At 40.5% G+C, this 17393-nt stretch overlaps 1 protein-coding gene across 1 annotated transcript in view; it reads right to left on the bottom strand.

Annotated features, from left to right (window-relative positions):
- Positions 1-322: 322 nt before the first annotated feature.
- The window catches only part of LOC149298231 (leucine-rich repeat and calponin homology domain-containing protein 2-like), a 28330-nt gene continuing 11259 nt past the window's right edge, over positions 323-17393 (bottom strand). Inside the window, exons 6-20 of the mRNA XM_089487676.1 lie at positions 14934-15067; positions 14420-14507; positions 13777-13863; positions 12277-12366; positions 12126-12193; positions 11269-11385; positions 6038-6083; positions 5236-5346; positions 4208-4266; positions 2999-3035; positions 2547-2604; positions 2189-2301; positions 1804-1941; positions 1410-1487; positions 323-442 (exon numbers count right to left, since the gene is read on the bottom strand). Coding sequence (XP_089343802.1) covers positions 323-442; positions 1410-1487; positions 1804-1941; positions 2189-2301; positions 2547-2604; positions 2999-3035; positions 4208-4266; positions 5236-5346; positions 6038-6083; positions 11269-11385; positions 12126-12193; positions 12277-12366; positions 13777-13863; positions 14420-14507; positions 14934-15067 — 1344 coding nt within the window. The remainder of the gene's footprint in view (positions 443-1409; positions 1488-1803; positions 1942-2188; positions 2302-2546; positions 2605-2998; positions 3036-4207; positions 4267-5235; positions 5347-6037; positions 6084-11268; positions 11386-12125; positions 12194-12276; positions 12367-13776; positions 13864-14419; positions 14508-14933; positions 15068-17393) is intronic.

Below are 17393 nucleotides of genomic sequence, written 5' to 3'. Positions count from 1 at the left end.
TCCTTGCACTAGTGTGTGTGTGTGTAATATATATATATATATGACCATCCTGCAAATTATATACAATACCTCTATAGAAATTAAAATGTAAAAAAGGCAACTGCACAAAATAAAAATATCGTTCTAAAAACCTACATTATGAATAGCGAAAATGTGCCATTTGTTTTTCACTGAAAATTCACAATCTTTGTGATGGTTCAGTAGATTTGCACATGGCCCAAATGGAGCCTTCCCAGTTTTAGAAGTATTGGTTCAGTGATCTAAAGTCCTGTGATTTCCATCTCGAGGCTCGATCGTAATCCGGTAGATAGTCGGTGCATTTCTACACTGAAGAAAGCTGCGACACTTTCAATAAAGGTAGATCTAGCAGGGCTTGAACCGTGACGCCAACTTTCACCAATCCCCTCTCTTCTAAGATGTGGTGGGGCAAGCAAAGTCTGTCCTGAAAAAAGAATTTGGAGCATAAAAGAAAACCCCTTACATTTGAATTGTAGTGTTATAAAATATATAAAATACATAAAAATACAGTAATGCGAGGCATTAAGTACAATAAGATATGTTAGTTGTGTTAAAAGTATAGAATTTAGGAGATGAAAGCTCCAAGGCACTTTGATATACATCCCTCAATGTGTATATGTATTAGAGAGAGCCAGAAGGTAAACAAATACCTAGTGCCGAGCTTAAAAGTATATAAACCAATGCATGTTAATTTAATTTCACTTCAGTTTCATTTCATTTAATGTGCATTGATTATATACTTTTACCTCCTGACACTCATTCTTCTCAATATGCTTCACTCGGCAGAGATATTTAAGGAGATTTACAAAGAGAGTAACAAAGATCCCAACAGGAGCAGTTGGTGGGTTTCGTACCGACGCCAATACTTCAGTTAAACATTTGTCCAAGTCATCAAGTGAACTCGAATACAGTACAAAACTTTCATACAAAACAAAACAAAATAAAGGATAATTCATGTTCATTTTTCCCCTGTAGGTGTAATAGAGGAGAGCGCATAAGCCTCAACCTCGATATTTGAGGGATCTGGAAAGAAGCCGTATGGAGGAAAGGTCTCAGATCCCTTGCCATGTATTCTCCTATAAGGCTTGATGTAGTGGGAGAAGACTCAGAGCGGTTCTCTTGGTTAAGGGAGGTAGCACAAAGTATTGACTAAAAGGGTCAATATTTAACAAGGCCCTAACAAGGTTATTGTTAGGACTCCAATCCGTGTTTATGAATACTGAGAGGTAGAAACAATCACCTTATTTTCCCTATTAAATTAAGAAAAAAAAAAAAGTGGCCAGTGAGGTAGATGCAGCAGACAGATACTGGCATACAAAGTGAACATTTTTGTTCCACAGCGCACAATATGAAATGGTCTTCTGAATGAAGCTTCTTTAAGAGATTCTTACCTGCGGAACACCAAGTTTCTTACAGGCTTCGAGGAAATTCTCTACATTTCGTCTGCACTTTGCCATGCTGAGTTTAGGCTGGAATGGAGTCAGATAAAAAAAAAAACAAAACAGATTATAAAGGCAGCTTTATTACAGAAATTTGTGTCGCTTCCATATAACTATGATGAACTTTCATCTGCATGGTCCTCTTAAAACCGTTTTCCAAACAGTGTATTTTTTTATTTTATTTAATTAAGTTTCATAAGACTGCTGAAATCTAAAATGTTTGAGAGTGTGACACCTACAATTAAAAAAAGACAAAGTATCAGGCTATAGTGTTTCTGGTAAAAGTATAGGCATGGAGGTAACGCGGTCTAGATTTTTCCATTCTACGGATTCATGGCATTCTTACCACTGCTGGTGATGGAACGTGAATGCTGGCAACGGAACGGGGCCGTATATGGTTGGCAAGGTGGCACAAAACCACTCCATCCATTAGCGCTCCTCCAATGTCATCTGGTAATATGACCTTTAGCCTGGTTTCAAGATTCTGGTGGAGTCAATTAGATTGGACGCTTAATATTCACATTACAGACTCTAATATTAACCAAAACAACATGCATTTGTACAATGATAATACACGTCTCAACAAAACCAAATCCCAGGGGAGAACGCCTGCTTGGAATTTCAACTTGGCGCTGGTTACCGTCTATAATTTCCCTTTGATCTGCACATGTTCCGGTGCGTGTCCCTGAAACATCTGTAGCGCGCATAATCTGCATTACAGTCACACCTACCTTACACAGCTGCTTGATTTGTTCTCTTTCTTCTCGTAAATGTTCCATTTTCCTTCTCATCGTGAATCCAGGATCCGATGACCCATACTCGTGTCGAGATGATCGACTGAAAGCTGCAAATAGAAAAGTCAGTTATCTGCGTGAACGCTTTGCACTCAGAAGTCATCTCGCGTGTAATTTTACAATAACTGGTAAACAAAATAGGGACTGCAGGAAACTGGTTTAAATAAATAAAATATATATTTAATTTTATATCCATGAACGATCTATAAAATATTCTGCTATTATAGTATTTACAATATATATACTCCTTCACCGACTTCTAGCTCCCTGCAATGCGGATCGCTGAATTACTCACCTGACCTTGGTTTCAGCCCAAATGGAGTTGGGGAATTACTGTGAGATCTTTCACAGTCCTGGATCAAAATGAAAAGGACAACAAAAACACACAAGCAGTCAGGTCATGAACTAGTGATTTATAATCGCACTAATGCCTATAATAAATCAGTAAATTACTACAGTTTAAAGAACAATGATTTAAACCGTTAAAAGAAATGTGTACCTAATACCCAAATCTCCCAGCTAATTAATTGCAGTAGTTCCGCTTGCATTGATATACAACACGGATTCGTTATTCTCCCTGGAGGCAAGGTGTGGGATATCCCAGCATGCACCAGGATATCTACCAACCATCAGCCAGGATCTGCCGAACAACCCCACAGTTAACTATAAAACCGGGGTCGTGACTCTGAAAGAAGCGGTGAACAGATAAAACAATACCAGATGAGTAAAAAACACAATTGCATGTACCTCTGATGACACGGGAGATGAGGGTGAAACATTTGCACTGTGCCGCTAAAATGAAATGAGACAAGAATGTCGTTAATGAAAAGATAATGTTCATGACACTGTAGTGTCTGGTCAGTGAGAAAAGCCGAATTTTATATTAGATCAATAAAACGTAGCTGAATACCCAAGGCTGGCCAGGTCTAGCTCTGCAGAAGATGGACAGACACGAGCCAGCGCTGATGGTGGGTCAGCATGACACGGTGAGAACTCGTGACTGCAAAGGGTCGGGTGGCACATCTCATCCACCGGCTACCTTAGCGTCACCGAGGCACGGCTTGGCTAGCAGGCCCACCTCCATACATCTAGAACACAGGGCTTTATTTACATGTTATGAAGAACACACAGGGTTTTATTCACTAGAGCTAGCATTGGCAGGGGAGTTTGCTGGAGGGTTGGCATTTCAACCCATTACTAGTAGGTTTCTCTAGAGACGGGGGCAGACTGGCCCTGCATTATGGATAGTTAAGCTGAATTGGCTATGCTTTACGCAGGGTCAGCCACGCTCTTTGCGCAGAAGTAGTTCACTGGGTTGGACCTTCATAAATCATCTAGGATGTTGAAAGCTCACTATATGTGCCAATTCCAACTTGAACCCTTCAAAAACAGCGTTACCTTTTCTTTGTTTAGCTATCATGTTAAAGTGCACCGTGACATACTGTTGATAGCGTATTTCAGCAGATTGGGAGGTTACTCATTTATTTTCCAAAGAACTGGGAAAGACATTTCAGTGATAAGCATACCCTGGGAACTTTCTAAGATTCTGTAAAGATTAACCCTTTAATAGCTCATCGGGAAGATTCCGTGTACAGACTCCCCAGATGGTTCCTGACGGAAACCTTGTATTTCATTATTTAAAGATACACTTAATTGAGTCACCTGCATTCAAGCGGAGATTATATCAACCACAAACCTAATGGAAGCGAAACAGCACTAATCGGGAGTGTCAGCTCCAGACTATGTGACCCTGAAATTTTGGCCCTTCACCAGAGACCCCAAGATTGGGGCAGAGTTTCCAGGTATGGTGAGGAGACATGATCCAACATAGAAAACGTTAATACCTGTCTCGTCTCCGTAAACCAAAAATCTCCTACAGGTGAAACCAGACCCTCTAGATGTCACGCACAACGAATAACTGACAGGTACACAATAAATGAGCTGTACAGACGCTACGGCCATTTCAATCTCACCTCATTTTCATTTCCGCTGGAACATTTACGGGAAGATTTATACTGTTTGAAGAAAAAAAAAATACATGTTAAGACATCACAAAGCAGGTGAGTTGTGCCAAAACGCTGCACGGGTACACCCCAGAAGCTAGGACTGGAATGCTGTTGACAGCATGGTATTTTAAGATAACCGAGAGCACACCGTGTACTTAGACTGTGATCTGTGTATAAAGAATATAATCTGGTGGTAGTGCTTAGGTTAATATGGAAACGCAGAATTTGGCAGCAGGTAACAGCCCTATTCAGCCCTTTTTTCCTGATGTAAAGACTCAGACCTTAATCAGTCCTTGGTCTTGTCTCAGATTCTGGAGCCATATCTCTACTCCTACTTTGCAATAACCTTCTGACTCTACCCAGACCCAATAATCTTCCGACCTGACCTGTATGTATTTAAATGTTTCTATCACATTCCCTCTCCCTTCCAATATAGACACTTAGAAATGTATTTACGGATATTTTTTTTCCTGCAAGCCTTCCATCATTTTATTAGCGCTCCTCTGAAATTTCTCCAGTATCTTTGCAGCATATAAAAAAGGGTTATAAGGCTATAAGTAAAAGGAAAAATAATCACTAGCGGTAATTCTGTAATAGTGAGGCTTCTTTAACTTAAAAGTTAATGGCTATATTTAATACCCAAGTCCACCTTTAATTAATTACATCTATCTTCCTAAAGCATTTGTTATGTTTTATGTTTTAAAAAGAAAAAAAATAGTTAATGTTCGACAAAAGCGTAAATAGCCAGTATAACGATAGCAATGAACATAAATCCTGCAAACAAGGAGCCAACACTGCCATCTAGTGAGGGTTTTTAGTAATGACAATTAGAACGCTGAAAATGAAAATATATATAAAATATATAAAACAAATAAAAAGGTAGTGTTACTTCATAGCCAGCTGCTATTTCTTGAAGAATACATAGTATAACAAATATACAGCTTTAAAAGTTAAACCATTAACCTTAAATCGACTGACCCTGAAGTATTCTTTCCGCGTCTGCTTGGATCTTCGCCTCTCTTCTGAGTAAAATATTGCAGACTCTGCATCTCGACAGCTTTGCTCATCAGAATGATCCCTTTCGGACCCCTAATGTACAAATAATGCAAATTATGAACACACTCCGGAGAAAAAGGTGCGCACGCAAGGATTTATCAAATGAAAGTGTCATTTTCAGTTTATAATTGTAAGTATACATAGACATGTAACCTATGATAGACAAGAGGAGGTGGGCAACTTTCACACCACTGCACAAGCCCAACCAATTGGCCAAAAAAAAAAAAAAAAAAAAAAAAAAAAAAAAAAGCTACCTTGCCAGTCCATCCCAACATCAAAGAAACTTGATAATCTATGGGGAGGGAGGGTGTCCGCCACTAATGTGTTCATACAGTGTATAGAAACACAGGATTTGACATCAGATAAGACTCAGACCTTAATCAGTCATTGGTCTTGTCTTAGATTTAGGATAGCTTTATCCCTATCCCATACAAGTTTAAATTTCCTCGCTGTATTAGCATCTACCATCTCTGACGGAAGGCTGCTCGGTTTATGTTGTATTGCTAGTAAAGCCAAGGCACTCTCTCCACTGAACGCCGTAGATGTCATGACAAGAGGACCTTCAGTATTCAGCAGAGTAGCCAGAATGATGAAGTGTGAGTGAAGAATGAGTTAGTGTTCTATGCCATCATTCTTGGATTATACTTGACGTATTAGAGCAGTTTGACAATTGGTGACTAAACTCATGCAGACGCCCCCCCCCCCAATGCAAAAGCCATCTTACCTGCCACCTGCATGGTGATAACTGGGAATTATCTCCTGAAGGGACACTGACAGAAGAGAAAGAACAATTAAATGAAAAATAATGTTTGCCATATACAAGATGATTTGATGCAAATGATTTATAAAAAAAATAAAATTAAAAAAAATAAAAAAATTTACGAATGTGCAGGACAGAAAACGGCTAAAAATATGCTCAACGTGGTATGTAGAAATAATGTTAGCCTTTTAATGAAGACTTTGGGCAGGCGCTAAATTTTTTTGGTGTTTTGCACCATTTTTTACGGCATTATCCCCGCACAGTAAGGTTTTCTTTTTGTAACATTGCTTTTACGTTATTGGCTTTATTGACTTCATTGGCCCGATTACAATTACCCCTTTGGGGTCACATTAATGAGGTGGGTCCATACTGTGTCCAGATTATTTTTGCTTGCTTTAAGTTTTATTCAACATATTGCCCCCTACTGTTTGATTTATATAAAGCAATGATATTCCGTAGGCAATTTTATCTCCATACTTTTCTAACCAATTTTCTCGTAAAATTTATACAATGGGTAAAAAAAAACTTTGACTACATACACTACAGAAATGTCAGCATAACGTGCGCAAGCACACCGACATGCTTGTGTTCATAAAATGCAGCGCTCGCTAAAGTGATTTGCTAGCAGCGTCTCTTTAATGGAAGCTTTATCAACGTTAGCTGCTGGTTTCCAATCACAGATGCAGAAGAGGTCCGCTCATTCACTTTTATCCTTCTCATGTTTCATGATTAAGCATGTGGAGGCCACATGCTTAAAGTCCCATTGCGGGGCGGTCTCGGGCAATCCGGGACATGTGGTCACCCTAATTAGCGATTGTGATGGAGTATTTAATGAACAAATACTACCTTTTGTGTGTAATACCTTAAAACGCACTGCTCAGCCGCTTGTTTGGCACTCGTATATCACAATGTGTTGCCGGGTTTAGCTGATGAATGGTTTTGGAACCAAGTAAGGGGCAAATACACATGGGGGGATTCTACAGAAGCCCACCATGCCCAAAAGACAACCAAAATTGAAAGTGACCTCCCAGCTCTCATTTTAAGCGGAGGAGAAATGCAGTCCATGAAATTTTCCGTTCATCCACTTAATATTCTTTCATGACATTTACATTTATATTCACAACAGGCCGAATCTGATATAGGAAGCAAAACCGAAAGACTGCGATACCACTCACTTCTACAAACATAATTCTCTCTGTGACAAGCGAGACAAAGAAAAGTACCAGCAGTCATCCACGTGCAAGAGAGAAAACCAATAGAACAAAGAGGTCTGCTATTAAAATTGCCGTGAAACGCTATGATAACGTACAATGAAATGTAGAATAAAAGACATCATTCCGTCAGGCTTATGAAAGATACGCAACGTCACATCTAGAAGTCTATGACCACATTCTAACAACAGAAACAAGTAAAATAAAAAAAATGCTGTGTTTGTTGAAAATCTCACTTTACATATTTATTTGTACAGGTCTGGGCGGGGGAGCTTTACCCCGAATGTGTTAATATTAAGCCTAACGGGCACCAGGTCTCCATTGTTTTGCTTTCTTGGGTTTAATAATCGAGCGTCCGCCTAATGCACGGATGGTAGCTGTTTAAAGCCAGGAGCACCTTCTGTGATGTATTGTTTGAGCTCCGGAAGATGCTCTCGACGTTAATGGAAACCTTGCCTTAGGGATGAAATCAATGTTCTGTCTGCTTCTCTCACAGGGCTCTAGAGGCTGCAATCTAACTGAGGCTGTTTGATATTTTTATGACAGAAAAAAAAAATACTATAAAAGGTATAAATACTAAAAAGGTATGTTATGATAATCCACTGCTGCTGTACTGGGCATGGATGTGGCCATCAGGTTCAACATAGAGCAAACCAATACGTGAAAATCAAGAATTTCAACTATGAGGAGTAATGACGTTTTCTTCAAAATATCCTCCTCTGTTTCTATGCCTCTATACATCACATATCAAACAAAAAAGCACAGCTGAGGACCCAATAATATATATATATATATATATATATATATATATATATATATACACACACACACACACACATATACACACTGACCCTTGCAGATTAACTTTCTAATGGCATTAAGTAAATGGTTGTATCACAGCCTTTAGAAAAACTTTTTTCAAAGACACGTGATCAAGATTTCCATTGTTGTAGGTCAGTAAGAAAATAATGAAACAGGATGCTTGGATATCACTAAATCAGAGTAAAATGTGATGGAGCGAGCCCAAGAATCTGATCATTAAGGCCAACAACAGATTAATGACACACGTATCCAGCTGGCGGTCACAAATGGAAACGTACCGGCAACCTTTATGGTTAGAAGGAGGCACAAAGGGCTCCAGCCCACCTAGAATGTGCCCATTGTGCTCGGAGGCCAGTCCGTGTGCGATAAATACTAGCAGATGTTATACGCAACTGATAGAAACCACGCATTTGTTACACTATCTGGGGGAAAAGGGCTTGGTACCAGGCGTTTTACGTAACCTGAGATCGCAGAAAAGGCGGGAAATTTATATATATATACCGTATTGGCTCGGATATAGGCCGCACCCTAAAAGTTATGTGCTTTTTTTAATAAAAAGGTTTCTGCCCCCCCCCACGAGATATACTGCCACTCTATCCCAAAGATCTACCCCCCCCCCCCCGAGATATGCTGCCACTCTGTCCCCATGCACCCACCCACCAACCAGACTTACCGGTGCACGGGGTCTTGCGGGGCCGACGGGGGGACATCTACACATAACACTTCAACTTCCGGTGCCGGCACTTCCGCCGTGGGAAGTACCGACAAGGAAGATTGTTCCTGCAGACGTTCACAGGCAGCGGCGATGCGAGCAGAAAGAACCTCCGCTTCCGGCACGTCTGCAAGATGTGCTTTAAAAATCTCCCTTGCCGGGACTCCCCCGTGGGAATTCCAGGCAAGGGAGATTGTTAAAGCACATCGAGCAGACGTGCCGGCAGCGAAGGTCGTTCAAGCTCATCGCCACTGCCGGTGAACGTCTGCACGATGCACTTAGACAACCTCCCGTGCCGGCACCCCCCCCCCGTGGGAAGTGCTGGCAGGGGAGGCTGTCTGAGCGTATCAGAGAGTAGGATGCAGGTCCCCTGCACCGCTGCGGGGGATCTGTATCCTAACCCCGCTGCCTGCCCGGCGCCCGGGACTACATGTCCCGGCCGTCGGGCGCTAGACCCCAAATATAGGCTGCACCCACACTTTAAAGACTTAAAGTGGGGGGAAAAAGTGCGGCCTTTATTCGAGCCAATACGGTATATATATATAGAAATATAACAGAGTCATTTTATTTACACAGCTTGAGGATGTATCAAGAAGCCACAGATATACACAATGGACACCTCTCTGATTTGACTGAACTGTTTCTATGTAGCCCTGGGTGTACCGGGTATCACTGGAATTTTATGAGCCTTCATAAAAGTATTTTGATGCCATTGATAGATTGCTTTGAATACAAAAAGCATTATTATGAAGAAAGGTGGATTTGGGCTGTGACACAATATTTAATCAAGGTAAAAATGACATGAATGAGCATCACAAAATACATTCCTGAATAAAAATATATATTATATATAAATTGCATGCAGAACTCTATTATAGAAAGCATGAGTGACCGAACGCCAGAACACTACTGTACAAGACACCAGACTTAAAGATGGAACCTACTGAACCCCCCAGACTTTATACCTTAATGCTCGGCCAGCTACTCTCGTCCTTTGGAAGAGCTTTTCACTGAATGATGTTTTATAACTCAATGGTCTTCGTCTGGATTCATATTGTGAGCAGACCAACCAAACCCAGAGATGGGAGAAAGAAGAGCAAGGCAGGCAGGAAAGTGGAGGAGTTGTTAGTTTTGCAAGAAAGGAAAGAGACAAATGGGTTTTAAGACGCATGCTCCGTGACACTTGCTAAAAACAGGAAAGGATGTTATACAGAGTTATTAGTAACAAGGGAACGGAAGAAGTAAAACAAATCATAGTTTGTCCAAGAATGCAAAAAAGGTACATTACTGGTGGACATGAAGTTCATTACGTCTTACCGTTTACAAGGGAAAAAAAAGTGCTGTTTTTTGGGGGGTGGAATATGAAAACTGCCAAATTATTCCTTCCTAGAGGAATGTGGCCCATTAAATGTAAATTACCAATCTGTATATTTCCCTTGATTGCCAAAAGTGTGTCTAAATCATTCTTCGAACAGTAACGCTGCTTCTATTTACGGTTATTGCCCAAATCTTTCTCCTCTTGCCTACATTAAGTATTTGCGGCCAAGGGCAGGATTCGTCCTTCCAGAAGGAGAAACTATTTGAATGAAATAACAAAACCTGTCTGATTGTTGGTCTAGAGCCCTTGAGTAAATGTTATTGCTATTCATAGTATATAATTCAAAACAATAATATCTTACATATAAGAAATCTCTACACCGTCAATAAATCCCATATAAAATCCTTACTACATCCATACATTATAAGCATATTTGTGCACACCTTTTTGAAAAGAGCCTTGTCTCACAACCAATCACCTCCAAAGAACTTGATGAGTACACTACAGAGTATCGATATATAGGATACGTCGGGAAATAAGAACCATTCTGCCCATCCATTCTGCTCATTTTTACAGCTAAGACTCAAACCTTCATCAGTCCTTGGTCTTGTGTTAAGATTTAGGACAGCTTTACGTTACCCTTCGATTACATCTAAGACTCTGACCATCTACTTTTAGATTATGACCTACGGTTCCAACATATTTACTCCTTTAAAATAAACTTCCCTCCTGTACTTTGTTAAACATATGTAACTGTTTCTAGCATATTCTCTATCATCTCCAATAAATAAATGTTTATATCCCATAGGTCTTTCCTGATGATTTTTATCTTGCAACCCATAAACCATTTTTGTATCCCTCCTTTGAACTCTCTCCAGAATGGCAATATAGAGATGTGGTCTCCAGAAGACAATACTGTAGGTGAGGAGTGACCAGAGATCTGTAACGTGGCAGAACCACCTCTGTTCCCACTTTTAAAAACTGCATTGTGGATTAATCAAGCAGGCTTTCTAAAATAAAGACAACCTATCCTAGCAAACACTCCATGTTCACCCACTGATTGTTTGAGAATATAAGCGATTTCTGAGGTTCCGACTAATATGTTGCCGTTTGAAGACACATAACACAATACCTGTTGTGCTTTTCTTGTTGTAACAATTGTGCTGCTATTTTCCTTAGATCCATCACTTCTTTTATCTCATCCTCCTCCTCTTCTTCTTCTTCCATGAGAAGCTGTTCCTTCTGCAGCCTAAAACACAAAAACACGGTATTTTCTCAGCCGTACACTAAATTTCACGTTCAAACTGAATGAATTCAAATATTGACAGCTCCCAAAATAAACACAGAAGAAAATGTGCTTGAACATAAAAGAAGGAGTTTTCACATGGAAAAGGCAGACCATGTTCCTGCTTTTTCGATGAATACTCGGTAATGGGTGTTCAAAGCTCCCTTCTAAGTCAGGGGCAGGGCTAGCCCCGGTAAGAACTTAAAGGGTCAGTAAGAAGGTAGCGTGTAGGTGGGACATGGAAACGATCAAATGCTCTGGAAAAGCATTGAGACCATAGGTCAGGGGCGTCCAACGTGCGGCCCTCCAGCTGCTGCAGGACTACATCTCCCATACTCCTCAGCCAGCCCCTTAGCTGAAAGAGCATTATGGGAGATGTAGTCCTGCAGCAGCTGGAGGGCCGCACGTTGGACAGGGGCTGCCATAGGTGAAACTGGGCAGGTTCCCGGGTATGGTTGTAACACAAGTCAATGGTATATAGTGTTTAAAACAGGGTAAGATTTCTGGTGGCAAAAAAGCACATCTGACACATTATGATGTAAAGGTCTTTGTATCAGTGCCCTGCTGGTTTTATCACAGCCAACTTTTATCGCTGGCTACAATTTTTTTTTTTTTTTTTTTTTTTTTTTTTTTATTTACCCCCAAATAAATCTGCATTTCAGAGGGAAGCAGTTATGCAGATCCAGCATGAGTATTATACATACCTCCTTTCTTCTTCCCATTCTTCACTTTCTTCCACTTTATCAGACTTATCAGTCACTCTTCCCCGTTCCTTGAGTTAACAGGATAAAATCTTTAGAGTTAAGGAACTTAAGTAATCTGAAACGGATTGTTTCTGACATTTAAGCGTATTACCTTAATATAAGAGACAAATGGGCCACTGAGTTGCACATCCCCTTGCTCAGACAGAGAGTTTTCATCCGCACCTGGATCATAGTCATAAATCTCCTGATCCAGTCCTGTGTTAGTAATTTTAAAGAACGCATTATTAGGTTGCATTGCATTCCAACATGAAATTAAAGCATTAAAGACATGCAGTAAACATACCTTATTTGCTCGATTATAAGACGAGGTTTTTTCCAGAGCAAATGCTCTGAAAAATACCCCTCGTCTTATAGTCGTCTTCTAATCAGACCTCATTCTGCTGGGGCCAGGCTGCTTACCGGGCTTTGGTCGCGAGCAGCGTCTATGCTACTAGCAGCAGGAGAACAGGAAGTAGAGTGTCACATAACTCTGCCTCCCCCTCCTTCCTGTGGGGGCGGGGCCAGAGAAGTTGCTCGCACAGCGGGCCCCTGCAGAAGTCTGCGAGTGAGAGATCTGCAGTTCAGGTAAGGGGGTGGGGGAGGGTTTTTGTGATTAATGTGTGAAGTATGTGTGATTAATGGAATGAATGAGTATTTAAATGTTTGTGAATGAGTGTGTGTGTGATAGCATGGATGTGTAAGGGGGGTGGTGGTGGTGGTGGTAGCATGGCATATGGTGGTAGCATGTGAAAGGGCTGTAATCACACTACTATCATCCCCAGGTTCCAGCATGTACTGGCTGCCTTGGCTTGATAGGAGTGTGATTGCTGTTAGCATATATATATACCTCCAGAAATGCATTTTAACCTCCTATATGCCACTCAGCCCCATGATATGCCTTTAACCCCCTATATGCCAGAGTGGCATATAGGGGTATAAGGCATATCATGGGGCAGTGGGGCATATAGGGGGTATAAGGCATTTCTGGGGGCAGAGTGGCAAGCCTGGGGGCAGATGTGCATAACTGGGGGGGCAGGTTGGCAAATAAAAGGAAATAAAATATATTTTTCTCAATCATAGCTTTTATTAAATAAGAAAAAATAGTTTACATGAATTAATATTTACTGGTAAAACTTTTTTCCTATAGGGTAGTCTTATATTCAGGCTTTGTTTTTTTCCTAAATTAATATTTTGATTTTGGGGGGTCGTCTTATAATCAGCGTTGTCTTATAATCAAGCAAATACGGTATTACCATTTAGTCATATAATAGTAATTAATAATTCATTTGATTAATAAAATATGATTGACCAGGATTTAAAAAAAAAAAAAAAAAGCAAATATACATTTAGAGAGGCTAACTAAGTTATAAGAGCTGTATTCTTTTGTTAGGATCCCTAAATATGAAACAAAAGCATTATTAAAAAGCACAACTGGTCAGGCCTTACAAAATTATATTGAAACCTAAAAAAAAAAAAAGCTATATTCTTTTACTTGGACCTTTTTAAATTTGATACACAAAAATATATGAAGAAAACCATACATATGAAGTGAAAATGTGTAAGGGCAAGTAATACCGCTCCATGGTCTAGCTTTATGAAAGGTGGAATTAACTGTTGGGTTACCTTTATGGGAATCAAGCTTACACCCCAATAAGTGATTGTCGTTTTTCAGTGCCTGGTCTTTTGTTGATTCAGATACCTGAGAGTGAAGGCTGATTGTATCATCATCTGATGGCTGACACAAAAAGAAAAAAAAAAATATATATATATATATATATATATATATAAGCTTTAGTTTTGCGTAATGTGAATCAATGCACAATGTACAGAAACCTGTGTGTTTTCTGAAGAGTAGTAATGATGTTAAATGAAGCAGTTTCTGTCATCATATTGAGTCTATATGAGTCTAGACAAAGGTAACCTGGACACATCAGTGCATTTAACCTGAAAAAACAAGTAGCCAAGCAAAAAAAAAAAAAAAAACTTAGCTCCCATTCTTATTATAAAAGCTCCATTGTTGCAAAAATGTCCTTAAGTACGACGTTTTAATTTACAAGTTTACAAAGTGATGTCCAAAAGTCACAGATTAGATGCACCACTGAAATCTGGTCATTTGCATGTATATATATATATATATATAATGCAAAAAATGATAAAAAGCATGTTTCCACGATTTCCATTACAATATATAGGACTGTAATCGCTCCGTGTGGCCATCCTGATTTGTTCAAGCACTCTGCGTGGCAAAGACTCACTTCTGTAGTCGACAGCCGCTTATCTCCATTGTCACTTCCAATCCCAGAGTCAGGACCGTGGTTTTTATTCGGATAAACGTCCTCCATGCTGTAACAAATGAATATGATGTATACATGGTAGATGAACAATTACGAGAATAGACAGCAACGCAATTCTAACTACAAGGACGTTTAATTCAATCAAGTTACTGGGGATATCGTTATTCTACATTCTAAATCACTGCTTGGCATTACAATTATTATTATTATTATTATTATCCTTTATTTATATAGCGCCAACAGTTTACGCAGCGCTTAATACAATACATAAATTCAAGGGATATGACAAGACAAGAATTGACAGACTAAGACAAACCGATACATTTGGTGGAGAGAGCCCTGCTCGCAAGCTTACAATCATTGGATTAAAAGCTTTATATCCACTTAGAAGGTTTTATAGAATGTTATATGTATAAAATGATGTTGAGGCAAGTTTTAAATTGATCTGTAGTGTATTATACACAAAGCAATATACCTGTCTGTGAGGGGCTGAGAAGGCAGTCGTTTCACTAACGAGGGCAAGTCGAGAGAATCTGGCTTTTTTTCCGATCTGCAGCAAGCTTGTATATTCAGAAATTTAAATATATGCACTTTACCCTTCAGGCATATCTAATAACCAGAAAAGGAAACAAATCCAAAGCTTAACAAGATAAACAAAAATCTTCATTAATGCAGATGCAGCAGAAATATGGTTATTCTAAAATCACTGGGTAAATATGTTAAAATAAGTAAAAAAAAAACTAAAAAAAACAGAGCACATTGGAGATCTCTTTTTGTGAGCGACTTGCCGTGATAGGTCGGTATGGATCATTATATTTTATTTTTTGCAAATTATTCTATTCTCTCTGCCCAAGGTCATGGTAAGTTATAAATACCAAGTCCAAAAAATAAAAAAATGCTATAAAGTACAGCTTTTTGTGTAACAGGTTATCTTCCAGCTATACTAGAATGGGTTTATTCATGCTTATGCCAAGAAGCCGTGAGCTGAACCATGTCTTTTAGCCACATAGCTAATAAAACTAGGGCTGCAACAACTAATCGATAAAATCGATAATAATCGATAATGAAATTCGTTGCCAACGAATTTCATTATCGATTAGTTGAATCGATTATTATCGATTATAAAATGAGGGTTTTTTCAGAGCAAACGCTCTGAAAAATCCCCCTCATTATATAATCCGTTTCAGTGACTCACAGCAGCAGCTCCTACTTACCAGCCCCTCCCTGTAATCACTGTGACAACTGGCCCCGCCCCCTTCCTTCTCCCAGAAGGCCAGAACCACATGGCTGTGACACTCATCTAACTGTGAGTATAAAATTAATATTTGGGCTACTGAAAGTTAGGGGAGGTGGGGGTTAATTTAGGGGCAGTTATGGTTAATGGGGTGTTTAGGGGCAGCTGTGGTTAATAGGGTGTTTGGGGTTAATTTGAGGCAGTTGTGGTTAATGGTATGTTTAGGGTTAATTTAGGGGCTGTTGTGGTTGACAGGGTCTTTAGGGTTAATTTAGGGGATGCTGTGGTTAATGGGGTGTTTAGGGTTAATTTAGGGGCAGTTATGGTTAATGGGGTGTTTAGGGTTAATTTAGGGTAGTTGTTTTGATGGGGTATTTAGAGTTAATTTAGGGGTAGTTATGGTTAATGGGGTGTTTAGGGTTAATTTAATGATGAGGACTGAGGGTTAATTTGATTAATTTAATAAAGTTAACTTAAGGTGCAGTTAGAGATAAAGGGGGGCAAACTAAGGGGAATCTAAATCCTGGGGGCAGTGAAGATTAACCCTGTACTTATTTAAAAAAGTATGGTGTCAGTGTGCTGTGAACGGGTCTGTGACTCTATGAGGGGACTATGAGATATCTGGGGGGTATAAGGCATATCAGGGGAGGACGGAGTGACATATCTGGGGGTATAAGGCATATACATTATATAAGGCATATGTGGGGAGGGCAGTGTGGCATGTCTGGGGAGGACGGAGTGGTGTATCAGGGTGTATAAGGCATATCTGGGGCCACAGTGGCATATCTGGGGGTAGACTGGAGTGGCATATGTGGGGAGGTAGTGTGGCATGTCTGGGGAGGATGGAGTGGTGTATCAGGCACAGTGGCATATGTGGGGGTGGAGTGGTATATGTGGGAGGCAGCGTGGAGTGACAGATGTGGGAGGCAGCGTGGAGTGGCAGATGTGGGAGGCAGCGTGGAGTGGCAGATGTGGGAGGCAGCGTGGAGTGGTATATGTGGGAGGCAGCGTGGAGTGGCATATGTGGGAGGCAGCGTGGAGTGGCATATGTGGGAGGCAGCGTGGAGTGGCATATGTGGGAGGCAGCATGGAGTGGTATATATGGGAGGCAGCGTGGTATATGTGGGAGGCAGCGTGGAGTGGCATATGTGGGAGGCAGCGTGGAGTGGCATATGTGGGAGGCAGCGTGGAGTGGCATATGTGGGAGGCAGCGTGGAATGGCATATGTGGGAGGCAGCGTGGAGTGGTATATGTGGGAGGCAGCGTGGAGTGACATATGTGGGAGGCAGCGTAGAATGGTATATGTGGGAGGCAGCGTGGAGTGGTATATGTGGGAAGCAGCGTGGAGTGGTATATGTGGGAAGCAGCGTGGAGTGGCATATGTGGGAGGCAGCGTGGAGTGGAATATGTGGGAGGCAGCGTGGAGTGGCATATGTGGGGGGCAGCGTGGAGTGGCATATGTGGGGGGCAGCGTGGAGTGGCATATGTGGGAGGCAGCGTGGAGTGGCATATGTGGGGGGCAGCGTGGCAAGCCTGGGCTCAAATGTGCATAAATGGGGGGGGCTGGTTGGGAAATAAAGACAAGAAATTTATTTTATGAAAGTTTTTTTTTATTCTGCTGTTTGTATTTAACATCATTTGTTTATTAAATTATTTTAAATAAATGAAAAATTTACATTCATTTTTTTTATCCGATTAATC

This window comes from Sceloporus occidentalis, unplaced genomic scaffold (genome assembly GCF_023333645.1).
Source record: "Sceloporus occidentalis isolate IW3139 unplaced genomic scaffold, rSceOcc1.0.p SCAF_34, whole genome shotgun sequence".
Lineage (NCBI taxonomy): Eukaryota > Metazoa > Chordata > Lepidosauria > Squamata > Phrynosomatidae > Sceloporus > Sceloporus occidentalis.
The sequence above is the reverse complement of the archived record's forward strand: the minus strand, read 5'-3'. Positions and strand labels throughout refer to the sequence as shown.